Source organism: Sus scrofa, chromosome 9 (genome assembly GCF_054392235.1).
Source record: "Sus scrofa isolate SSC_HxYL_T2T_F1_AM1 chromosome 9, Sscrofa_HxYL_maternal_Yorkshire_Landrace_v2.0, whole genome shotgun sequence".
Lineage (NCBI taxonomy): Eukaryota > Metazoa > Chordata > Mammalia > Artiodactyla > Suidae > Sus > Sus scrofa.
The window spans coordinates 92,684,796-92,712,002 of NC_139391.1; the positions used below are offsets into that span (position 1 = coordinate 92,684,796).

Sequence of the window (27,207 nt, forward strand, 5' to 3'; positions counted from 1 at the left end):
GATTAAAAGTCAGAGGCATTAGATTCATCTTGCATTTTAACATGATACATTCTTACACAATAGTTATAATTTGTTTAACAAATGGTTTGTTTAAATGCAGATGACACTTGGCATGTTGTCTGTAGTATATTCATGAATAATGAGCTGGAGATCTGCCCCATACCAAAGGACCAACCCAGGAAAGGGCAAAAGAGAGCTGACTGGTGATTTATGAGCCCCGTTTTCGGTTTGCCTCCAGTTCACGAGGAGGTGTAATAGGTTGTCTGACAAAGCATAGACAGGAAATGAACCCTGGCATCCAAAGCGAACCTGCTACATCTGTACTTAATTAATTTTTGCAGGTGATAAAAGATTTAAAGGCAAAATATGTTAAAAGTTTTTTTGAAGTGCAAAGCTTAATAGTCTAAATCTTGTTCATATCTGCACTCATAATTAAATCTTATTGGGAAGTCGTGGCCTCACCGTCCGGCCTTCTGATTCAGTTAAACAGGCACAGCAAAGGACAGAGAGCACAAACAAAGCCAGCTGAAGAAATACTTAGTCAAGTTAAAATAGAGATAAAAGGAACGAAAGACTGATAACCATTTCTAGTGTTTGGTAGGAACAAATGTTTTCCACATAGTGTATTTGTAGCCTTCCTGCAGGTACTTTGGTGCTGAGTACCGAGACCCAACTTCCCATGTATTTTCCAAACATGCTTAAGTTTCACTGTAGGTCACAGTTCACCATTAAAGAAATGTGTTGAAGGCCTAGATATACTACAGCAGCAAGACCTTAAAATTTTACCAAAATGAGGACATCAGTACCTATTTTCCCATGGACTTATAAAATGACATTTAAAATGATAAATAATTATTGGTTTGTATGATTTGTAAGATAGCAAATTTTTAAAATAGTTTATATACTTCTAGAACTCTAAAGTTGTGCTAGAAAGATAAGCCAAAAACTTGAAGAAAGGGTAGCAAATGAAGACCAGAGGTTGTGAGGAAATTTTTCTGTGCTTTCTAAACTTGTCAAAATTATGTAGGAAGGAGGTTGGTGAACTGTCATCCTAGCCTTAAGAATTTTTAAATATTACTTTCCGATGGTTCTGTGGAGGTAAAAACTATTAAGAGAGAGACTCTTTGAAAGCACACTTGTGGCATCTGATAGACTTGAAAGCTAAAATGCCTGACTTGTGATGGGTGGGTATTTTGTACCTCAGAGGATTTGTGTGTAAAGTTTTGTTTTTGTATATTAATAGAAGAATAAAAAGTTGCTAAAGATAATTTGATATGATTTATAAAATAAGTAGCTCCAAGGAGTATCCTGTAAGCTTATTGGCCTTTGATTATGAATTTGCTCCATTATCCTACATAAAGGATACTGATTTCCCAGCAGGCTGTCATAGAAGAGAAGTTTTTGTTTTATATTCTCCAAACATATGAGGTTCTGTCCAAAGAGTTGCTTCTGAGATCACCACCAGCCTGCATATTCTTACTTTCAAGTCTTCCAAATTCTGCAGCTGCAGGGATACTTTGAGGAAATTCCCCTGTTTCTTCCAGCTGCCGAGAAGGAAGTTTTAAAGTGCCACGTGGCTCTGAGACATCCGTTCTCCCTGGCTGACAGGTCTGTTCTGCGAGTCAGCAGAGGAGAAGTGAAGGTTCTTCAGGGGCAGAAGAACTTCATTCCTGCATATCCAAAGCCATTAACTTTAGCTAATTGGTACGAACCAACTCCACCAATTCCTGGGCCAACAGGAGGCAGAGCTACTCCATTGTACAGCAGCTAGATTCAGCATTTTTATATGCCTTGTAAGTGAAGAGTCACAGCTCTAATTCAGCCCTTATTTAAGGCCACAGCCAAATTGAGAGGCATTGAGTATTTTAGACAGGAATGATTCTAGATGATCTGTGGAACTTATTCATTCTAGTTCTTCTGGGGAAGATTCCAAAGGCATTCAGAGTGGTGAGGAGAGGGAGCAGGTGCACTTGCTTTTCAGGTTCTGAGAGACTGGCCATTGTGTTCAGAGCATGAACTTGTCCTGGAAGTAGGGTTTGCTTGCATAACTCAGGTAGCTTTTATGTAATGTGACTTTTAGTTGGAAAAAAAAAATGTTTTTAGGCTCATTTCATTTAAAAAAAAAAGACACTTCAAATGTCCTTAGATTTTAGTCAGTTCCATTTTTGGCACCAAACCTGACCAAAGAATTGTTATAAGTGCCAAGCTAAATAATTATAAGTGATAACATTTGTTGGTAGAATATATAATTTATTCAACACTATTTTAACTTTGTAATAAAAACATACTGGCACTAAATCCTTGTATAGAATAAATTTTCTCAGTATATATTTAACTGGTAAAATATTGAAATGATTTTTTTTTAGCATTTCTCAGCAAATCTTAGATACAAGATCTATTTTGAAGCTATTCATGATTTGGTTTATTTCATTACTTTAATAAGTATCATAATCACCAATAGTTTTCTTATATTGATCTGGTCTATATTTGTTGCTATGGAGAAAAAAAAATATGTATATTTTTAGAGAAAGTTGAAAAAAATATTCTCAAAGATGTAAATTGTTGCCCAAAACAAAAGGCACATTTGGAATTACCTTTATCTCTAAATATTTTGTGAATATAAATATGGAATCGAGGATTGTCCAAGTATTTTTAGAATGGATTTGTGAATTTTAAATAAATAATATCTGCTGAAACCTTATTGTGCTACGGGCAAGGCTATATTTCTTATTCTGAAATTTATGCAACAGTAAGTCCCCAACACATTTTTTGTAGAACAGACGACTTCATATCTAAGACAAATGATTTTTTATTTGACCTCCTTAAATAAACCTTTACAACATCAAGGCAGTATTTTTCTGATTTTCAAACTGTGGTTATATTTAGACCTAGAGCAAAACTTTTCTTGCAATGTTGACTTAAAATTCTATATGTAGTAAGAATCAGGCATTCCATCGCTGTTATTTTTCAAAGTATTTTGTTTGCCCATCCTCTAGGTATCTAGTAGCAAATTCAAAAGACATTGTGGATTAAATTGTTTTATTTTTCTTCTCATAAAGGAAAATAGTTTTGCTATCTCCTCCTTCCTTTCCTTTCAACATTCAGAAATCCAGGAATTAATATATTTCCAGTAAGCTAAGTTTTCCCCTGATATGTGTATGCCTTTAGTTAGAATAAGTTTCTTAAAAGATGCATTATCTTCCTCAATATTTTATGACTCCTTACTTATTTTGAAAATATGTACTATATAAAAGAAAGGTGTCTACCCTGTGAATAGCAAGCTCAGTGCAGGCTTTCAGGTTTTGGTGGTGTCTAGTAAGGGAGTTCTGGGATGGAGGCTGAAATAGAGACAAGTTATGTAAACCTCAATAAGGAGCAATAATGACCACTAGTCTCACTTCATAGGTTTACTAAGAGGATCAAAGAGATAATGAATGTAAGTGTCAGTTAACAGTATAATGGTTATGAGTTTGGTCTTTGGAGTAAGAAGTGGATTCACAACCCAGTCTTGCAAAAATTATTGAAATTCTGTTAAGTCTCAGTCTATTTACCTTTTAAATTAGGGATAATATCATACACCTCAAATGACTGTTAAATAATCCAGGCAAGATATTTAATGTAATGCCCAACTCAAAAATTGTAGGCATCATTGTTGAAAATAGTGTGACTCTTACTGATATAAAGTACAATGTAAGTGTATAGTTACAAGTGACCAAAATATTTTTATAATAGAACCTGAAACTGTAAGTTACACATGTAGCAGTAGCATTATATTAAGTACAAATATGTAGATTATTTAGTTTTAAGAATCATTTATTTTGTTCTGTTCAGAAACTATTAGGAAGCATATTAATTGAGCTTTTTAACACGAGGTCTTTCAGGGAGAAATTTTTAAAAATGCTGTTAGTTTTGTTTTTCCCATATCTTTTATCAATTCCAACATGTTTATATCATAAAACAATTAGAAAAAAGAACTATTAATTTTTATATCATTATCAAATACAAATGTCCTAAGATTTTTTTTTCTTTCATTATAATGAAACAGACTTTTATTTTCTCTCTCTTTGTGGGAAGGGGGAGTGGTGTAGGGAAAGAAAAAGAGGAGGAAGGAGGCTGGGAAGAGAGCCATAACATAATATTAAAATTAGCCAGATTGGATAAGATTGCATAAAGTCTATGCCATCTTTCTGCTTTGGCCCAAGTGATTTAATAGCTAATGAGCTCATGCTCCTGTGTCTTCGACTCTTGCCGTCACGATTTTACTAAAATAAAGTACGAAGTCCTTTTTGCATCTGGCATCTCTTTTGAAGTCATTCTAACTGCTGAGGGACTGCTAACTGAACTGAACGCTTCAAGAAAGCCAATTTACTCAGCTGGTTGCAAAGCCTTTGACCTTAATGGTGGGACTTGGCAAATCAATGCATACACGTATGTTTAGTGTTCTGTCAAGAATTGCGAAAATGCTCTGAAAGCCATAGATCCTTCTGCAGAATACTAGTTTGTAGTTTAAACATTAGTCTTTCTTCAGAGGCCAATGAGGCTAGTTAATTAAGCCTGAGGGGTTATGAACTGTTGGCAGTTAATAAGTCATAAAATTCCTCCATAAAACAGGATGCGAGATTCCATCACTGAAGCAAAGAGTACAAAGGGCCGGTGTATAAATATCTAATTGTACCAAAGGACTGGGCTTTCTCAATGACTGCTCATCTGGAGTCTCCAGGGCATGTTCGCTGTGGTTTCCTGATTTTTAGAAGCCAGTTTAAAAAATGAGTGCATTAAAGGGTAATTTGCCTGAAAGTTCAGGAAGTAAAGGGGGTGGTGTGGAAGCAAGCTGAACAGAAGAAAGAAATAGGGACATAGAAGACAGAAAATGAGCAGGAGGGTAGGGTAGAAAAAGGCAGGGAACCTGAAATCAGCAAAGTTGTCTTCACACAGAGTTAGATGTGACTGTATTTATCATCTATTTTCTTTTCCCTGTAGGATGTTCACCATGGAAATGGTACACAGCAGGCCTTTTATGCCGACCCCAGCATCCTGTATATTTCACTCCATCGCTATGATGAAGGGAACTTTTTCCCTGGCAGTGGAGCCCCAAATGAGGTTCGGTTTATTTCTTTAGAGCCCCACTTTTATTTGTATCTTTCAGGTAATTGCATTGCATGATTACCCCTAATTTTCTTGTCCTTTGCTGGTGTTTTAAATTACACGAGATTACTGAATTGTCCCACGGGACCAAGAACCAGTGCAGAACAAGTGCATAACCCAGAGCACTGGTTGTCAAGCAAGGTTGGGCTGATTTGACATGTTGTTTGATGTTTATTTCAAGAGCTCACATGTGTTTGTGTTCCTCTTTTCTTGCTTCTTCTCTGTGCTCTTCTCTACCCACTGTGGTGTGGTTTTTCTTTTCCTAGGTTGGAACAGGCCTTGGAGAAGGATACAATATAAATATTGCCTGGACAGGTGGCCTTGATCCTCCCATGGGTGATATCGAGTACCTTGAAGCATTCAGGTTGGTACTTCTTTTCCTGAAAGTGGCAAATAGAAAGCAAGTGTCCATTGAAACAACATTAAATATTTATTTCTAACTAAGGGAAAGTGGCTAAAGGAGCCATTCTATCAAAGCTTCAAAAACATGTTTGGTTTATGGGGCCTGAATATTGCTACAAAGTCATATAAGGAGTATGTGTAAGAAATAAAGGTATATCAAAACCTTGTTGTAGTTGTATAGGTATGTTGGCCAATGGCCAGGCATACTCCCTTTTCCCTGCCAAAAAAAAAAAAGGTGGGGGGGATATTTTATTAAGTAGTTCTGGAAAATTCTGTATCGTAACATATGATGTGATTTAGAATGGACATTAGCATATTAAATGCTACAGGAAGTCCTTCACTACTTATTTAACTTTTTTGAATGGGCATTTCCTAAACTTCATTGGACTATCAGATTTCTTTTGCTCATAGCACCACTTGGCATTCTTAGTTCTGAGGAGCTAACTCACATTTGAAACACTGGCCTAGGCAATCTTATTTCGTGGTTGAGTAAATGACTTTTGCCTCTCATAATATGTGTATTTTTCTCTCTCACATTAAAACACCAACTGATGAATTGGTTGTATTCAGTTTCTTTAGAAAATATAGGCAGTAATTAAAGTGTATATTAATATGTACATATTGCATTCTACCTTTTTCCTTTAAAAATTCTTCAAATTAATTTAAACAAGAAATACAACCAATTTAAAATTTTATTTTTGGATATAGTTTTTTCGAGGCATTTACTTTCTCAAGTTAAAAATTTTTGGAAAGGTCACTATTTTATGAAGAAATATCAGATTATGTGTGTCTCACTTGCAATATTTTAGGAGATTTTAACCGATTAGTAATGTTTGATTTTTGGATGTTTATTTGAAAGCAAAACAAATAATTGCATGATAAACAATGTTAGAAGCATTTTCTTAAAAAAATTAGCATTTATAAATTTCCAAGGGAAAAAATCCTATTGATAATGTGTCTGAATTACATAAGGAAAATTTTCAGTCAGTGAAGTTTTGCCAGGTTTCTCTTGTCCTGTGTATCATGCATATTTCAATTTCTCATTAAAAGTCATTTCTTATTTGCAAACAGGCCCAAGAAAAATGATAGAAAATTGCTATTTTCGGAGTTCCCCTTCGTGGCTCAGTGGTTAATGAATCCAACTAGGAACCATGAGACTGTAGGTTCAATCCCTGGCCTAGCTCAGTGGGTTAAGGATCCGGCGTTGCTGCGAGCTGTGGTATAGGTCACAGATGTGGCTCGGATCAGATCCTGAGTTGCTGTGGCTCTGGCATAGGCTGGCAGCTACAGCTCCAATTAGACCCCTAGCCTGGGAACCTCCATATGCCACGGGTGCAGCCCTAGAAAAGACAAAAAAAAAAAAAAGAAAACTGCTATTTTCAAGACTACACATTGAAATAAATATATTTGTTTTGATATTTGAGGAACATTCTACTCATATTTCAGATTTGTACTTTGAAAAAATATACTCATGTTATCTATATTTCATAGAATGAATAGCTGAAATAAGTTCATTTACTTTGACTTGGGTCATGTATGAATATATTTCATGCTATTTAGCAGTAAAAAAAAATTAAGAAACTATGGGAGTTTCAATATTACACATTCTTTTTTCCTATTTTTGCAACTTAATAACTTAAAAGTAATTCTAATGGGAAAATAGACTTTTATATTATCTCACATATGAATTTGTCTGTTTATGAAGTTAACTTAGACTTTTATATTATCTCACATATGAATTTGTCTGTTTATGAAGTTAACTTAGATGATACACATATTAGGTTCTTAACTTTCTTCTCACATATGACCATATCCATTGGTCTGCAATACAGGATTATTAGTTTTTTATTATCATAATACTGTTTGTGGTACTATAGCTTTACCTAAGAATGGATCACAATGTTCACAATAGGGAAAGATAATTTATGTTTTGTACCTGTTTGTTCTGTCACAACAAAGTTAAAAGTGGATGAGATATTATTTTTTATTTTTATTTATTATTATTTTTTTGTCTTTTTGCCTTTTCTTGAGCCACTCCCTTGGCACATGGAGGTTCCCAGGCTAGGGGTCGAATTGGAGCTGTAGCCACCGGCCTACACCATAGCCACAGCAACGTGGGATCCGAGCCGCATCTGCGACCTACACCACAGCTCACGGCAACACCGGATCCTTAACCCACTGAGCAGGGCCAGGGATCGAACCCACAACCTCATGGTTCCTAGTCGGATTCGTTAACCACTGCCCCACACGGGAACTCCAGATATTATTTTTTAAAAACCCCTTTTAGGAGTTCCCATTGTGGCACAGTGGATTACGAATCTGACCGCAGCCACTTAAGCCACTGCGGAGGTGTGGGTTCCATCCCTGGCCCATATGTGGCTATAAAAATTAAAAAAAAAAAAAAAAGAAAGAACCCCTTGGAACACAACAATTTCTTTAATGTGAAAATAAATATGACATATACACTATTTTTTTTGATTGATATGATAACATGAATCAGGTGCTCCCGAAAGTGGTTGAATATCCTCAAGAATGGCACGTTCTCTTTGCCTGGAATGTGGATGCTTTATTTTAGTAAACTTTTATAAACTCTCCAGTGCAGTCACTATAGCCAGCCTTGATTAGCAGAGAAGCAGCATTTTTAGGTAGGCTGCAGAAATGTAAAATTGTGGCTTTTAATATTTGTAGTTATTTAAGAACAGATTTAAACTGTAATTGTTTTGTTAATTTTGAACTGTACCATATCCACTTGCCATTCAACACGTGTAACTAAAAATTCATGTAAACTTGTTATGAGGAATCAAGAAAGTCAGTCCTTTATTATTTATTCACAAAATAGTGAATACTATTTATTTACTATTTACTAATACTATTTATTCACAAAATAGTCACCCAACACATAGTATATGCCAGGTACAATGACGAGCACTTGGAATTTAGAGCTGATTTGCTTTTAGGGAACATAATACAAGAGATACTTCTTGTTCTAGAGAACAGATGTCCTTAGACATAGAGAGGATAAAATGATGAATTCTTCCTGAAGAGTTTCAGGAAAGGCTTCAATCATGTACCTGTACTTCTAAGGATAAGTGAAGGTTTTCAAGGGGTAAAAGAATTGGATTCATACTAGGCAGAGAGAACAGACTATGAAAAGCATGGAGTCATAAAATGGTCCTGCTCTGTGGGCTCAAGAGCATGAGGGTGGTGTGGTGTGGCAGGTGTATTATACTTCATAAAGTCTTCTGTAGGCAAAAAACTGCCCATCTAATTTTTTTTTTTGTCTTTTCGTTGTTGTTGTTGTTGCTATTTCTTGGGCCGCTCCCGCTGCATATGGAGGTTCCCAGGCTAGGGGTTGAATCGGAGCTGTAGCCACCAGCCTACGCCAGAGCCACAGCAACGCGGGATCCGAGCCGCGTCTGCAACCTACACCACAGCTCACGGCAACGCCGATCGTTAACCTACTGAGCAAGGGCAGGGACCGAACCCGCAACCTCATGGTTCCTAGTCGGATTCGTTAACCACTGCGCCACGGCGGGAACTCCTGCCCATCTAATTATATATATATCCCTTTCTAATGTGGGGCTCTTGTGAAATAGACTCTCAAATAATTTTTAATGTAGTGTTATTTTATAGGCATATACTTCTTAATACAATCCTTTTTAATTATATTTTATTTTATTTAGAAAATATTGAAACTGGAGATCTTTCTGGCCTCCGTGTAGGGGTGCAGAGGTAGGGGAAAAGTAAAGGGTGCCTTTTATTTTCTCTTAATTTTTAATTGTTTCTGGACTGTAATAAGCATGTTGGAAGGAAAGCTTGTCTTTCTGAAGCTCCATTTATAGTAGGATATAAGATAGCTGCTATCTGTCACCTGTATTACCCTTGTGGTTTCAGTTGTGTGCTTTTTCTATGGCAAAAAGAAAACTGCAGGCAAACCAAACATTTACATGTTTGCTTTAAGTTTTAAAGATAGTTTTAACAATATAATAGAATATCTAAATTAGTTCAGATAACTAATTATTTATTTTTGTTAAATTTTATTTGCATTTTTTTGGGGGGGGATTAATTCTGGGCCATAAGTTTTTGTTTCTTCATTTTTTTCTGGAATATCTTTTTCTTCTGTGCAACCTCCTCTTCTGGCTTAGAAACAATTGCTCTTTTTCAGTAAGGATCATCTCAATGTAGTAGGGAGAACTCATCTAAGGGTTCATCCGACTCTGAGCTCTCTAAGTCCTGCACTGCATCTTAGGGACTTTGTTTACCTGGATGTGCTGAGTGACCAGAGAATCTACACCTAAGCCCTTAAATTTAGCATTACTGTCTGCATTTTTGAGCATGTGCAATAAAAATTCGACACTGCTTTTGGACCACCAACCCTGTGTCCAGCCCCATTGTTTGGCCTGGGCTCACCTACCAACTCCAGCATTGTAAAGACGAAATGGCATACATGGCTTCTGTAAGTGACATCCTTCAGATACTTGGTGACTTTTCAGATATGCATGCCCTTAATGGCCTGGACAGTTTCACAAGAGTTCTTAAAGTGAATACAAAAATTTGAACCTCTTAATTTGCATGATTTTGTGGGATTTGCTGGGTCAAGTGACTATTGAACCATTTTTGGGAGGTCATCTCAGGCTGCTAACCAGAAAAAAAAAGGCCTAATTATTTCTTCTGTGCAGTTTTCATTCATTTCTGAAATAATGAAGGATACGCTTTGGATTTTTCACAAGAGTTTTAAAAATATTCAGTAATATATAACTTTTTATGTTCAACAAAAATATATTTCTAACACTATCATTTTATAAAGTAATTATGTATATTCGTATTAAGGTCAAATATGCTAGGTTCTAGATTATAAATTTTACACACCTTATGACTGTTTCTTAATCTGTTTGTAAAAGCCACAGAATACTCATTGGAAGGGCTATGATGTGGCTCTGAAATCTACCTGCCACGCTGCCATCTTTTCTCCTGTTCACAACTTCAAAGACTAAGGTGTGATAAAGCATAGTGAACTTACACTGAAACACCAAGTCCTTTTCCCCCTTGAACTAAATCACAGATGGCTAGTACACAGCATGGTAAAGAAGAGCGATTCAGTAATACTGGCAGAATTATCAGTTAATAAATGAATAAGAGAACAAAAAAGAAATGATACAGTACAGTAGAAACATTAGAAACCCCAGGTATTAAGTGAATTCAGCAAAAGTCTGAGGGAGCCATGAAACCTAACTGTCTCTTGGCCCCTCAAGGAGTATGTTTTACAAAGAACTTTGAGCATCCATTCATTTGTTTGTAACAATGTCAAATGTTGTCTCTTCATTAAACATCTATTTGGGGAATGCCCGCTTAGCACGTCTGTTCTAGTTACTTCAAAAGATTGTTCCAATGGTTCTGTCTTATCCATAGTCCCTAGATGAGCACTGGACAACATACTTTTTCTAAAGATTAATTCTTTAAGACTTCTGCAAATGTTATAGTGATTACGTATGATTATTTTTTAAATTGAAGTATAGTTGGTGTACAGTATTATATAAGTTATAGGTGTACAATATAGTAATTCACAATTCTTAAAGTCATACTTCATTTGTAGTTATTATAAGATATTGACTATATTACCTGTGTTATAAATATATCCTTATAGCTTATTTTGTACATAATAGTTTGTACCTCTTAATTGCCACCCCTTTACTGCCCCGCCCCACTGGTAACCACCAGTTTGTTCTCTACATCTATGAGTCTGAGTCTATTTACTTACATTCACTAGTTTGTCTTATTTTTTAGATTCCACAGCTAAGTGAAAACATACAATAGTTGTCTTTCTCTGACTTATTTCATCTAGCATAATATCCTCCAAGTGCATCCATGTTGCTGCAAATGGCAACATGTCACTCTGTTATGGCTGAGTAATATTCCATTATATATGCATATGCCGCATCTTCTTTGTACTTTGTTGATGGACACCTAGGTTGTTTCCATATCTTGGCAATTGTAAATTTGTGGCCATGAATTTTGGGATGCATACATGTTTTTCAATTAGTATTTTTGTTTTTTCCATGTGTATTTTCAAGAGTAAAATTGCTGGGTCATATGATAGTTGTATGTTTAGCTTTTTGAGAAACCTCCATACTGCTTTTCACAGTGGCTGCACCAATTTACATTCCCACCAATAGCATACAAGGATTTTTCTCCACATTCTCACCAACATTTGTTATTTGTTTTCTTTTTGGTGATAGCCATCCTGATATTATCCTGTAAGATGATAGCTCATTGTGGTTTTGATTTGCATTTCCCTGATGACTAGTGATGTTGGGCATCTTTTCATGTCTCTTGGCCATCTGCATTTTCTGTTTGGGAAAACGTCTATTCGGTTTTTCTACCCATTTTTAAAATCAGGTTTTTTACTTTATTGATGTTGAGTTGTATGAACTGTTTATATATGTTGAATGTTAACCCCTTACCAGTCATATCATTTGCAAGTATTTACTCCCATTCAGTAGGTTTTCTTTTCATTTTGTTGATGGTTTTCTTTGCTGTGCAAAAGCTTTTAAGTTTAATTAAGTCCCATTTGTTTATTTTTGCTTTTATTTCCTTAGCTTTAGATAAAAAAAAAATACTGCTACAATGTATGTCAGTGTTCTGCCTGTGTTTTACTCTAAGAGTTTTATAATATCCAGCCTTATATTTAGGTCTTTAATTCATTTTGAATTTTTTAATATGATGTTAGAAAATGTTCTGACTTCATTCTTTTACATGTTGCTGTCCAGTTTTCTGAGCACTACTTACTGAAGAAATTGTGTCTTCTAAGTTGTGTATTCTTGCCTCCTTTGTCATAGAATAACTAACCATAGGTGTGTGGGTTTATTTCTGGGCTCTCTGTCCTGTTCCATTGATCTGTGTTTGTGTTTTGGGCCAGGACCACACTGTTTCGATGATTGTAGCTTTGTAGTATAGTCTGAAGTCAGGGCCCGTGATTCCTCCAGCTCTGTTCTTTCTCAGAAAAATTTTGTTTGGCCTATTAGGGGTCTTTTGTGTTTCCATGTAAATTTTTAAATTATTTGTTCTAGTTCTGTGAAAAATGCCATTGGTAATGTGATAGGAATTGTATTTAATCTGTTGATTACCTTGAGTAGTATGGTTATTTTAACAATATTAATAGTTTGTTTACAGAGGGCAAGAGATAATATGTATCTCATGCTTCCAAATGAATCTAATGGGGAAAACAGCTCCACGTGTTTTAAAAAAATGAGTGGCAATTTCCAACATAGAAGTAAAATATTAGTAGTCCTTGAAATTATGTGTATTTTATTGGATAGATAAATGAATGAATCAGTGAATTAAGGACAATCTCTGTATGGATTTTTAATTTCAAAAAATAGGTACTAGTCCTTTACATTTAGAAGGTATTGATGAAATAATAAATGACTCATTTGGCACATGCTAAATACTGGCTAAATGAGTGGGTTAGATATGTGTTCTTAGAAATAGGAGTTCCCATCATGGCTCAGAAGAAACGAATCTGACTAGCATCCATGAGGACACAGGTTTAATCCCTGGCCTCTCTCAGTGGGTTAAAGATCCCGTGTTGCCATGAGCTGTGGTGTAGGTTTTACACATGGCTCAGATCTGGCATCGTTGTGGCTGTGGCCTAGGGCAGCAGCTATAACTCCAATTCGACCCCTAGCCTGGGAACTTCCGTATGTTGTGGGTGCACCCTCACGACCAAAAAAATTACAAAAAAAAAAAAAAAGGAAATAAAACAAGATATAACCAGTGTGTTATAGTCTGTAGTTACCACAATTAATATTTGTTTATAATAAGGATTTCCAATAGACAAAGGGTCTATAAATATCAGCTCTTCAGTCATGTTCACCTACGGGGAAAAACTCTTACCAAGAATGATTTTGTTTCACTGAGCTTGTCAGCATGCCAAATAAAAAGGGGGATTTAAGCAAGTTGTCTAATCTAGAAAATAAATATCTAGTCAAAACTTTTGTTATCTTTATTGTCAAATACTTGCTTTTTTTCTACTTTTCACTGACAAAGTGTCTATATTTAATCAACATGTGTTTGTGCTTACAAATCAACATGTGTTTGTGTTTACATTGGTAGCCTTTGTTAAAGTACTTGACCATATAACCAACAGAATGTTTAAAAATTAGTATATATGTTATGTGGTCAAAGTAGCTGAATCAGTTGATCATATACAAATAGTCCAAACAGCCTGTATTTCTTTCTGCTGTCTTTGGTTGATACCTATTTGCTTTCATGATATAAGCAAGTTTAAAATCCGTTAATACAAAACTGACTGAAAATTTCACCAGATAACATATCTGTTGTCACTTCCTCAAACTGTCAATTCTGCTATGGATGCAGCATCTTTAAAACAGGACTTCCTGTGATTTCTCCCGTGCTTATGATAAAAATAGAAAATCATTGATTTAAGGTGGGAGCAGAGAATAGAGCCCTTCATTGTCACATTCATAAAGCAGGTTCTCCTCAGACAACTAGTCAGTAACGGTTAGCCTGGAGTATCTAAATAATGGTTATATTTACCATTGAATGATAGTAGATAACTTGAATTAGGACACACAAATAAGTACAATATTTTCTCTCCCTGTTGTTTTATCAAACATATCATCCTTACTATAACTAATTTATAACACTTACATCTAAATATTCTTGTCCCACGCAGAGTCTGAAATTTAGAGGTTCCTTAATTCTGTCTGAGAAATGAGAGGAGACCATAGTAAATACTTACTTTCTCTTGTTGGTAATGATAACTAAGTAAATATTTTTATGGTTATTGTTCTTACTTTTATCATATTTTAATGAAATTTCATGCTAAGAGAATAAAAAGTAAAAGCATTATTAAAATAATCCATAGTAGGAGTTCCTATCATGGCTCAGTGGTTAATGAGTCTGACTAGGAACCATGAGGTTGTGGGTTTGATCCCTGGCCTTGCTCAGTGGGTTAAGGATCCAGCGTTGCCATGAACTGTGGTATAGGTCGCAGACGTGGCTCAGATCCCGCATTGCTGTGGCTACAGCTCTGATTAGACCCCCTAGCCTGGGAACCTCCATGTGCCAAGGGTGTGGCCCTAAAAAGACAATAATAATAATAATAATAATAATAATACTATGTAATGTAGTGATAATAATAACATAGTAATACAGAACATTCATTGAGGACTTAATATTTGCTAGTTGCTCATTTTGTCTTTACAGGTTATTGAACTAAGTGCTCCCAGTTTCCGGAGAAAATATCAAGCCCCTTTTGAATTTCAGTTTCCTGATGTCACATAGCTGGTTAATGGTAATTAGGGATGGGTGGCAAGAAGCATGACGGTAGAGACAGAACTTCTTTGGCCCTAAGCTATAAACTGTAGCTCCTCTGTCAAGAATAGGGATAACAAAACAATAATATAATGAGAAATTCTTTGCCAATTCATTTAAAAGTGTCCAGCATTTGCTTTGGACATCTAAAATGGTAACACTATTTTAAAAATTGAAAATAACTCCTAGATTTTCACTCCCCTTGTATTATATAATAATTTCAAACCACTTTTCTTTGTGCCTTTCCTCATATGACACACTAAGAGAGACTCTCAGATAAAAGCCCTATAATTTTTTTTGCTTTTGATAACCAGACTCTGTACATGGAGGTCCATTTTTTCCTTTTTTGTCAAAAGAAGTATTTTCATATTATGTACACATTCAGATTTTTTGGAATGGGTATATGATTGAGCTTGAGAAAACCCAAATTAAATTTTAATGGAACATAGATGGATAAATGAACTTTTAGATCCAATTTTAAAATAAAGAATGATTTGTTGTCATTTAAAAATCATACTCAATACTGCAAAATGATTTGGGGTCTTATTTTGTCTATAAGAGCTGTGGTTGATGCTTCCCAGTCTTGAAATGGATTTTCAATTGTTAGTGACAACCAAATATATTATGCTTATGATAGTATGTATTTTCCCAAGGATGTTGAAGACATTTTGGGAAAGAGGGTGGAATTTCTTGAAACAATTTGCCAATATGAAATACTGTACATATCAAATTGGCCCTACTACCATCTTTCCCAGACCATTTATCATAGCTCACAAATCAAGCCCACATTTTCTCTTTTTGAAAGACTTGGCTAATAAAGAAGATGTGGGCTTCAAATCTGAACTTGTCAATCCGTCTTGGGAACAAAGCAGTAATGATTTTCGTCTATTGATATTTTATTTCAGTGAAGAGCCATACATATGAAATTACTGCTAGTGTGATCTACAATTTTATTCATTGTCCATATTCTATTCTTTATATTCAGTGTGTAGAGATGTTTCAAGAAGTTTTATCAGAATAGGTCAGAAGAAAAAGATCCATAGGAATAAATTTTAGAAAGCTGTCAGCTCTATCTGCTCTTTAGTTTTAGCAGTGAGTATAGTTTAAGAACATTTTTCTCTTTCATCTGTGGAACATATTGTACCAATTTTCATCAAAAAATTACAATTTCTATAGGTGTGTGTCTCTAGATACCCTTAGAATTTTGCTCTTTGACCCTGGGAGTAAATTGATCTTTTGCACACCTGTCTTCCTTGGGAAACTTGCAAACTTCATTTTTGAGCTGAGCATCAAAGAGATATGATGTTATTAGACAGTATAGGACTCAGGGAAAAAGTCCAGGAAGTATCTTGAAGTGCTTGAAGTTTTGAAAGGTGAATTATATTATCTGCTGTGCAGAACTATTTAAAATAGTTCAAATGCTACAACATAGTTTTTATTATTATTTTAAAAGGTCAGATCAACTGTAAAAGTTTTAAGACAACATTTTTCCTTTCTGACTGAGAACAGTTTTAAAGCCAAAAATTTCCAGGAATTTGTATAGCAATTATGCAGTTTTCCAAATAAGGACTAATTAAAAGAGTAGCTATGTTCTATTAACTTCTCTAGCACTTCTAAGAAAGAAAGCAATTTGCGTGACTAGAAATGATTTGTTTTTATTTTCAAGATGGAATGGTGGATTACAAAACCCTTGCCTTGCACAAAATCCTCCTAACATATGTGTAATACTCAGAGATATCAGGAAATGAAAGCTTTCCACGAAATATTATTGTGAAACTTTTTAGGCCAGAAATAGCAGATTTTTTTTTTTTTGTATTGTCAAGCAGCTCAGATCAGTTCATCAACTTAAATCATCTCATCTAGTAAATGATGGAATTGTTATGTAGTTAATTATGATATGACATAGCTAGAATGGAAGAAAAATATAATGAATAAACTATGGAGTCACACTTTTTCACAGTTTCAGTGAATATTTTAAGATTATGCTTCATTTACTGGTAAGATAAAGGCAAATAAAAGTCCTTATCCTGTATTTCATTGAACAGCTATTTATTGACCAAATTTCAGCGCCTTTTGGTCTTGATGTGTTTTTTTTTTTCCAAACCGAATAATTCCCCTCAATTTCCATGATTTCACACTTAAAGTTTACTGCAACTAATTTTAAATTATTGTGATGACAAATAATGTGAAAAAAGAGATAGAACTTTTTTCTTTTAATGCACCATAAATATTAATTTATAGTGTTTTTAACTAGATAAATATAATTTTTATTAATAGAAATTTGCTTATTAATTTTCCCAGATAGAGGACTCCACTTTGGGAACTTCAGTATATGTGCAGATATTACTTCTAAGGTTCAGGGCTGAAGTTTGCAGCATTTTCTGTTAGGCAGGATTTTCAAATAGTAGTCTAGATCTTTCTATGACATCATCTATCTGAATGACAGTCTCAGTTTTACATATTTCATCCTAATGATATGATGTCAGGTACATGAAACTTGTAAATCAACATGTGTTCCCATGTATGTAGAGATTTAAACTCCTCTGGCAGTTAGATAAAAGAGTAAGGAGATGTCCTTAAATTTCTTTTAAATCTGCCCTTCCTTCTTAGGGGCACCACTGTCCTGGGTATGGGTTGTCTAAACATCTTCTCCAAAGAGAGCAGCATTACTGTTGTGAAGCCATGTAGACAGCAGCATGCTTATAGACCATGTAACTTGCAGTGGGAAAGGCTCAGCAATGTAACATTCGTGCCATTGTAATTCATATTTTGCAGTTTAATAAGTGGATAGGAGGAGTTGCCTGGTGCCTCAGTGGGTTAAGGATCCAGCATCGTCACTGCTTGACTCTGGTTCTATCCCTGGCCTGGGAACTTCTGTATGATATGGGTGTAGGCCAAAAAAAAAAAAAAAAAAAGCAAAAAAAACCAAAAAAACAAGGGGGTAGATGGGAGAAGGGGGATATGGATGACTGGGTCACCTTTCAATCACAGCAGGATTTTTAATCCATCTCAACTTGGGCATTATTTTACATCCCAAAGCAGTTGCAGAAAATGTCATCAAGAAAATAGCATCTACATATTATCTTATGTATTAAGGAAAGATGAATATTGTTGTAGTTAAAAACAAAATAATATTTCACCTAGGATGTATATTTTTTGTTGATTCATAACTTCTTGAAATTAAAACAATATTGAAGTTATTGAAATGGACTGAATTTCACAAGAAATGATCATTTTGCTCAAACAGTAGTCAAAGGCAAAGAAATGAAGTGTTATTTATAATCCAGAACAAGAATGGAGCTGGCACAGATTTATAATTTAAAAGTTTTATAGCCCAAAGAAAGCTCGATGACAATGTTCTGTGCTTTCAGTTTTAGAAAATGTCTCTTAAATATTCAAGTTGGCACATTGGGCCTCTGACTTTGTTTTGGGTACCCACATTCTCTCTCTTGTACAAGTTTCTGAAACAATCAATTCCCTTTTATATTTCAGGACTTCTAAATAAAAAATATCCCTGCAGAAATTAGTCAGTGATGCCTTTATCCCATATAAATATAATTATTCCAAGTGACTCAGTGGGTGGAAAGGCAGAGATAGAAATAAATAATATCTCAGTTTGTCACATTTTATTGATTTCATTTATAATTATCTGATTAAATTCTAAATTAGAGAACTGAAGTCTGTCAGGAGTTTAATATATTCCACTTAGTTTAGTTATTTGAGGATATAACAGTTGATACAAATCAAATGCAGAATCCAAATAAAAAAAAATTAATTAGTACAAAAGAAGGATAACTTGTCTCTTAGTTTACCTGTGTCAATTTTTTTAAAAAACAAACCAATTAATATTTTGTCAGTGTCTTCTAAGAAAGCAGTGATATGTCTATCTGTAGATATAATGTTTGACACTGTTCTGTAAAACATGCTTTGGAAGAAATTAGAATGTAAAGAGATCATCTCATTGTCAGAGCTGAGCATGAAATCCTGTACCAAGTTTGAAGGGCTTATGAGGCCCAATTTAAAATTTTGTTGTTTTATAATAACTTTGGAAAAGTGTATTGTTCCTTGTAAAATATCCACATGTTCTCCTTTGGAATGACTCCAGACTGTAACTGAACCACGAGGTTGCCTCCTGGTGCTTTACGTATTGTTTAATTGTTTGCCTTTGGTGGATGTTTTTATTAAAAGCCTATTATTTAGGATAAGAGCAAAGTGTCATTTTAAGAACAGCAGAAGCAGAGCTGCTCAGTCCCATAGCTCTTTTTCATAGGTGTGCTAGTGAACACTGGATGCAGCTAATGAGCCTGCCAACATTTTTTCTTGTAATACTTCAAAAAGAGCAACAACAACAACAAACAAAACCCCAGATTTTTATTTTCCTCCCATAAAACATGACTGGACTGGCTAGAAGAGCTGTGAGTTTGTATGGCTATGGCCAGGGCTGTAGGGAAGAGATGTGTCTCTGTGTTGTGTGTGTTCACGCACTGGTCTGCCTGTGTTTTGGTCCAGGAGGAGTTAGCCTGGAGTTGCATGCACTTTGGTGCATATGGCCAGGTCAAGCCTCCCGAGGGAGCAGGAGAGGAAAGGAAGCTCATGTGTGAGGAGGGCCATGGCGGGCTTCCAGGGGTGTTCACCAAACCTGGGTGTGCTTTAGTATAAGTGAGCTGTAAAGAAAGCTCTTAATGTTCTCCCCCTCCCCACAATTCCACTGCAAGATAAGTATCATTCTGAAGTTCTCAGAGCCCTATGAATATAAATTAGGTCTGGGAAAACGTTTTCAATTTAATGATTTTAATTCTAAATGAACTCCCTGAATATTTTCTTTCCTGAAGTGGCATCACTGTATCTCTCACTGATTTCTCAGAAGTTGGTTCTGGAAAGAATTCACAGTGTTCTCTAGCAGGTCCTTACCACAAAGAGCAAGCAAGAATTCGATTAGTCTTCCTCGCAAGCTAGTCTTCATGACTATGACCCACCCTCAGGCAAAAAACTCGAAGGCAGTGTACCTTGATACAATTTCTAGGACTTAAATGATCTCATTAAATTCCAATGCTAGATATCATGTTGACATTTGAGGAAACATGATTATTGATAAAATGTAAGCCTGTTATACTCTATATCACTTCAAAAGGAGAAAGGCCATTAGGCCATAATTACATCAGAAACAGTATACACATTTGGCTGGTTTATAAACTGTCACTTTTAGAAGTACCAAGACATATAAAAGTCTCCAAAGGTTCCATTATGACCCTATTTCCAACAGTATTCTCTGACAAACTAAATAAATTACTGCATGTATTGGACCTTTGAGGCTTGGGGCAAAGAATGGAAAAATTATTTACAAAAGCTTGAAAATATTTAATCACTAGAGGCAGGGGGGCAACGGTGTTTTAATTAGCAGGTCCTCGGGCCATTGGCTGACTGGAGGCTTTCTCAAACAACCACACAAATGCACAGAATAGCTGTTTGCCAGCCTTAGGGTCAGGCCTGAGATGAAACAGATAAGATAATTGGCTCTAATGAAATCCAGAAGGCCTTGGCTTTCTTGTTTGAGCTTGGATTTGAAAAGTGCGTGTGGAAGTGAAGCTTAATTCAAACCAGAACTGAGCTAGGCCCGTTTCTCAGTGACTTTGATATTGTTTGAAGTTCTAAAAGTGTTCGCCACACCACTAGCCTGCTGGGCTGGGCCTCCCTGGTACCCTTAATTACTAAGCTTTATTGCTGACTTTACTACACAGGAAAGGGGCCATTATATGTTCCATCAACATCAGCTCTTCTCAGATTGGAGGAAAGGGCAGGGTTAAAGGCCACTGTAGGAAGGCAAAAACTTCACTTTGAGGTAGTCAGATCATTTACCAGTGTTGAATTTCACCGTTATGCACATACATTCCTTACAACACAGAAGCCCAATTTCCATTTTTTAAACAAGTGATTACTTTTCAAAACATTTTTGTTTGTGCCTGTTTTTTGCAGAGAGAACATTTATTTTTAGGGTTTGAAATGATTGCACCTGATATATTGGGAGGGGAAGCAACACCTCCCAATTAATCATCACACCAGAAAGGTCTGGTTGGATTCTGTATTAAGAAGGATTATTATTAATGCCTCTTTGAAGTGGAAATAAGTAAGGAACCCTCAGGTGGTGTGAGGGTTGTCCTGACACCCTGAGGAATAAGGACCCCTCAGGAGACCCTGCAAAATTAAATCCCAGCTTCTAGAGTCTCTCACAAAAGGGTTATACAAAAGTGCTCTCAGTATAGATTGAAGCCAAGAAGCAGAAATGAGGAAGTCTCCCTCTTAGGGGTTGGCTGTAGGCACGAAGGCTTCTGTCATCCCCAAGCATGCTGCCTCTCTCTGTAGCTTTTGGTCCGTTTGGTAAAGATTGATTATGCATCTTAACGAATTAATAACTATTCAACCCTTAGCCCTCTCAGGCAAGGAGACTTGGTCATGCTATGAAAATCAAGGGCTATGGAGTTCAGTCCTATTTCCTGCCCTACTTCTCACCTCTTGGTTAGGAAAGTCATGAGTGATACCATCTGACTTGGTTCTGTTGAAATGAAAACTTAGCTATTTTTGCATTACTGAAGTTAATTTGACATTAATGTGTTCTGATCTCATGCACGATCCTGGTGGCCATTTGTCCAGTACTTCTGAGTATTATGCACAGGCTGGCCTGGGCACTAGCTCTCCAGGATGATATGTCTGGACCTAAGTAACCATATGGAGAACCTAGGGAAATCAGTCTTGAAAAGACAAAACTGAGCCTTCACTTCCTAACCTCCTAAGAGAAATTAAGGAGGCCCTTGACAGATTTTTTTGGCCAGTGTTGAACATGATGTCAGCTCAGATCAAAAGAAAGAAGAGTCTTTGAATACTCAGCTAATTCAAAATATATGTAAGTTTATTAGGCACTGTTATTGACTAAATGCTTTTGTCCCCCCAAATTCATATGTGGATGCTCTGACCCCCAATGTGATGGTATGTAGAGATAGGGCCTTTGAGAATTAATTAGGGTTAAATGAGGTCATGAAGGCACGGTCCTAGTCTGACAGGGTTAGTGTCTTTATAAAAAGAGATACCAGAGAGCTTTCTCTCTCTCCCTCCCTCCCTGCGTGTCTTCCTCCCCACCCCCAGCCCACTGCACACACCAAGGAAAGGCCCTGTGAGCACATGGCGGCGAGGTGGTGGCCAGAAAGAGAGCTCTCAACAGAACTCAACTGAGATGGCGCCTTGTCCTCAGACTTCCAGGATCCATAATTGTGAGAACATAAATTTCTGTTGTTTAAGCCACTCCGATATTTTGTTATGGCAGCCTAAGTACAGTAAGACAGGCACAGGAAAAATCTGGGAGAGCACACAACCCAATAATGGTTTCAAATTTGAGATACCAATAACAGTTTTTTCAAAACTGTATTCTGCTAAACACCAGATACAGGTGACATTAATAAGCATTGCTCAACAATAAAAAAATACCCTAAGGTGAAAAATCTCCTCTTGATAATTTGCAAAAGCATATGAAAGAGTTTCAGAATTCTAGTAGTAAAGGAATCTTAGATTATTTAATGCATTATTTCCTCAAATTACCTGAACATAGAACTCCCTACTCCCCCCCAAAGAACTATGAATACATGGAAACTAACATTCCACAGAACATAGTTTGGGAAATTCTGATATATAGGAGCAAACTTAGTTGGCACTTTAGACAGTTTGTTATTAATTAAATAAACACGGTAATATAAAATTATATTACCCTTAAAATTCTAGCAGTCAATAATAAAAATAAATGCAATATATTGTATAATATATAATATTTTATTATCAGATAGACTGAGCACTTGGGTGATCATATTCTACAGACTGTCTTCTCTATTTCTCACTGGTTTCATCTAGATGGTTCTTAGATAACTCATGGTCATAAAGAAAGAACGAAGGAGAAACAGAATCAACAAGAGAGGGAAAGAGGGAAAGAGGGTCAGTTTCCTTTGATATCACTATTAAATCATCCAGTGAATTTTCTTAGGGTAATGTTACTGCCATTCAAAATTACAGCTAATTGGTGATATTTTACAGTCGCTGTGTATATTTTGTTTCAGTTTAAATATGTGCACATATCTCCCAAACTTATTTTAGATCAGATATGACACATTAAAAACATAGATTTGTTTTTTTTTAACTCTTAGAATTAGCAACTAATTGCAGTGTGAACATATAATTGGTTTTATAGGTAAATCCATTTATGGACTTACAAAGTATTAGAGCCTCATTTATTATTCATGGCTATGTTTTACTGAAGGAAAAAAGAAGTTAGTTTGTCTTTATGTCAATAAGAGGAGTTTTAATTAAGTGAATGCCCTCCATGATAAGAAAGCACACCTTGAAATAAGACGGTAATACAGGTTAAACTGTATTCTTTTCCTGGTTGAAAAAGAAAGTAGCTGCTTTGGGAATGGCTCCTGGGTATCATGGTGTGGTAAAGTCATTTCGTTTCCAAAGATAATACTTCTAGATGTAACACAAGTCCTGAACTTTATCAAACCATAGCTGTGGTTATCACGTATTTATTCAAAAGATAATTGTGGGTATCAGAGCAATAAATCAGCAAAGTCCTTACTTGTTTGCTTAAAATGCTCTTTTGTTTTACTGCAGATTTAAGTACTCAACCAGCGTCTTTAGGATGTCCATGTAGGTTGAATTATGTAAGTGACTAAAAAAAAAAAAAAAAAAAAAAAAATCTTGAAGAAAAACACAAGGATAAACCAAAAATTACTACTTATATCAACACATTCAGAAGTCATGAAATAGCATTTTTGACATTCAAACTTTTGTGACAGTTAATAGATTTTAAAAAAGGAGACAGTGCTTTGCTTGAATAACAGAAGAATGCAGCTTGGTTTGGTTGGATTGATCCCGATTCTAATATGCCACATGTGGAAGGTGCTTGGGAAGCTATGGTGAAGCTAGAAGGTGCAGTGTTGCATGTGATACTACTCTTGTGGTTCTTATTCTGGGACAGGTAGAAGTGTCATACTTCTCTTCCCAAAATGATGGGTGAGGGAAGGAGTCTTCCCTAGAACAAGCCTACAAGGTGCTTCCCTCTGTGACCCATCAATAGGTGTTTCCTGGGCCCAACATTATAGAAGGGTTTTCTTCCCAAAGCTCAAAAGCCCTGCATGTATTGTAATATTTTATTTGTCCTCAAACATCCTCATGACTTAGACAAATTACTTAGGAAGGTCACATGAGAAGGTAGAGTCAGGGCTAGAACATAAGCTCGAATGTTTCCTCAGCATTAATTCGAAATAGGAATCTGAGTGCATTCTCAAGACAAACATGAGTGGATTTAGAAATATAGAAGAAACCAATTCTCCTGGTTGCAAGGGCTTCAGTTTGCCCAGCAGTGGCTCCCTCTGCTCTCACCAGATTTCTACTAGAGGATCTGGATTGTAGTGTCTGCCTACTCGTTGTCTAGTTCTTTGCTTTATTACTGTATAATAATTTTCATCCTTTCTTTTTTTGCCTTCTTATGAAACTGCATTTTTGATTTTCAAAAGGTATGTGTGAAAAGTTAAGAGCTGGATTTATATGATATAACTTGTTGAAATGTTAGTTGGTGTGTATTGATTTTTATTACATCATATAATCAGCTTCTTAAAATTCCATTAATATCAAATTTCTGTAATTAGTTCTGTCTTTTAAAATACATTTGTGAAAGCAGTCTATTTTCCACCTTCTTTCTTTTGCAAAAACATCAGCTCAGAATTGGTTTCCTGCACGCTCAAATTCATCAGACTTTCTTCCTCTTTTATAATACAGGACCAGCCACTCAGCAATGCCTTATTCCCTTCTGGCAGGCAGGTACATGCCTGTGGGGGAAATACCATAGAAACTGAGGTTTATTGGAAACTTATTCCCACATGAAACTCTCCTGACATGTCTGCTGTGGGGTGCAAAAATGGCACAATTCTGTTCTGACTGCCTGATCAGTGTCTTAATTCAGCCCTTGGTGCTAGAAGCATGTGTTATGGGTATGGAGGTGCATAAAGCTGCCATACATGTAACTGATCCACTATGGGCTCACCTAGTTGCTGTGGAGGAAAATGCAGAAGTATCCAGCAGTCTTCTTGGAGAAGTGTACAGTCCTAATTGGGGGTGAAAATTGCCACGAGACAGAGAATGAACAAAGCATAAAGTATTGACCATGCAGTAGGTGAACACAGATAAGGGAAGCGAATGATACTTCAAAACTTCTAAGTTGCCATTGCTTCTCCAGGCATCCAGGGAAGGGTGATTTTACCCAACGTGGACTTTCTGTCATTTATACCTAGGGCCTGACCCCAGTTTTTGAGTCTCACTCAATCTCGTATAACTGTCTGTATTCTCCTTCAGAGAAAGACTACCAAGGAAGAAAAATTATTATTTTTTTCTTTTTAAGGGCCACACCTGTGGCATATGGAAATTCCTGGGGCGAGGGGTTAAATTGGAGCTGCAGCTACCAGCCTCCACCACAGCCACAACAGTGCCAGATCTGAGCTGTGTCTGTGACTACACCACAGCTTACAGCAATGCCTGATCCTTAACCCACTGAGTGGGGCCAGGGATGGAAGCTGCATCCTCATGGATACTAGTTGGTTTTGTTACCATTGAGCCACAAGGAGAACTCCTTGTTTTCTTTTTTAAATTTAAAATAGGTACAGGACCTTGGAAAGGGTCCATGTGAATGAGGGACTCTGAAAATTAATCTTTTTAGCTTGATGGTAAATATACCTTAGTTCATATAACCTTAATGCCTTGTACTACCATTATTTGGAATGAAACAGTGTACAACACATCATGCAATGGGCCACAGATAAAGTTAGTGGCTCTTTTAGCTAGGGAAGGAAAGCAGGAAATCTCAACAAAGGTGGAGAATTTTTTTAGAAAAACTGCACTGACAGTCTTGACGTAAAAATTCAACTGGGATGTATTTCTCATTCTAGGGTACATACCAAGGAGATCAAAGTAAAGGGTTTTTCTCTTTCTCTTTCCAGTGTACGTTAAGGCAGATTTTTTCCTTCTAAATAAACAGAAAGGATCCATTAGAGAAAAATAATGAAGTCAATTCAAACAAAAGAAGAGTGATCAGTGTTTACAAGGAGAGCACACACTTTTCTATTGGTTTTAGTGTGAAGGGTCTGCACCTGTTTGTGAATGTGTTCAAAATCTGGACTGAGGCGAGTCCCTGAGCTGGCCTGGCTCTGACTTTCCTCCTAAGGGGTAGAGTTGCCTTAATGCGGTTCACGTGTAGGGTGTTTCATCTTAACCAGAGTGATTTATGTTAATGAAATGAAACAGAGAAAATACCCTTGACATCCTAGTCCCCTTTTAAAAATATTAAATAAATATGTCCAGGACTTTTGTATAATTATATTTATTAAAACAAATGGAAGACTTCAATACACTCCAGAATAAATTTGTAGGTGACCCTGGGTAGGGTTAAGTGCATTAGGGAAAAAAATGAGTTTGGGTTCCTTAGCAATTCTGAAAATTGTAAACAGCCATTAAGATCAGACAATGAGCATCAATTCTGAAGTAATTTATTCTGTGATTTTGAATACTCTTGTCTGGCTTCTGAAAATTTAATCTCCAAATCATGATTCACAAAATATATTCAGAGCATCTTTATAAATCTAATACTTAGGCCTCCTTAACTACCTCTTTAGAAAGTATGTATCATTTTTACCTTTAGAGTATTGCTTTGAAAGTGTTATAATTTAAGAGTTTAGTTTCTAGTGGTTAATTGTGATTACTAATACAGAACCAGTCATTTTGCTTGAACTTGCAAGCAGCAGTCAGATTCTTTTCAACTTTGAGATTTCAATAGTGTACACTTACCTATTCCTACATACCACTATTATGTAACCAATTCCATGTCAAATGAATAGATTTTGCAAATAATCAGTTTGAAATTTTTCTCAGAAGTTACCTAACTGAAAAAACATTAGATAAATAATAATTCACATATCCAGTTATCTTAACTGCTGATTGAATTGGAATTTATCCAGCTGATTGTGACATTTAGAGAAACCAGAATTAGCCAAGGAAAAAATTTCCTTGCTAGGAACATATTGACATAGGTGTAACCTGTATGAGTAAACCTACTCATACTATTTTTGGAAGACTTTTTAAAATAAAGATTAAAGAGGGAGTTCCCGTCATGGCTCATTGGTTAACGAATCCCACTAGAAACCACGAGGTTGCAGGTTCAATCCCTGGCCTCGCTCAGTGGGTTAAGGATCCGGCATTGCCGCGAGCTGTGGTGTAGGTCACAGATGCGGCTCAGTT

General features: G+C 36.1%; 1 protein-coding gene across 46 annotated transcripts in view; it reads left to right on the forward strand.

Moving 5' to 3' along the window:
* HDAC9 (histone deacetylase 9) overlaps positions 1 to 27,207 on the forward strand; it is a 967,336-nt gene that overhangs the window by 778,590 nt on the left and 161,539 nt on the right. For all 46 annotated transcript variants that reach the window (XM_084977200.1, XM_084977210.1, XM_084977211.1 and 43 more), the window contains 2 exons: positions 4,981 to 5,100; positions 5,412 to 5,509. In XM_084977200.1, coding sequence (XP_084833326.1) covers positions 4,981 to 5,100; positions 5,412 to 5,509 — 218 coding nt within the window. The remainder of the gene's footprint in view (positions 1 to 4,980; positions 5,101 to 5,411; positions 5,510 to 27,207) is intronic.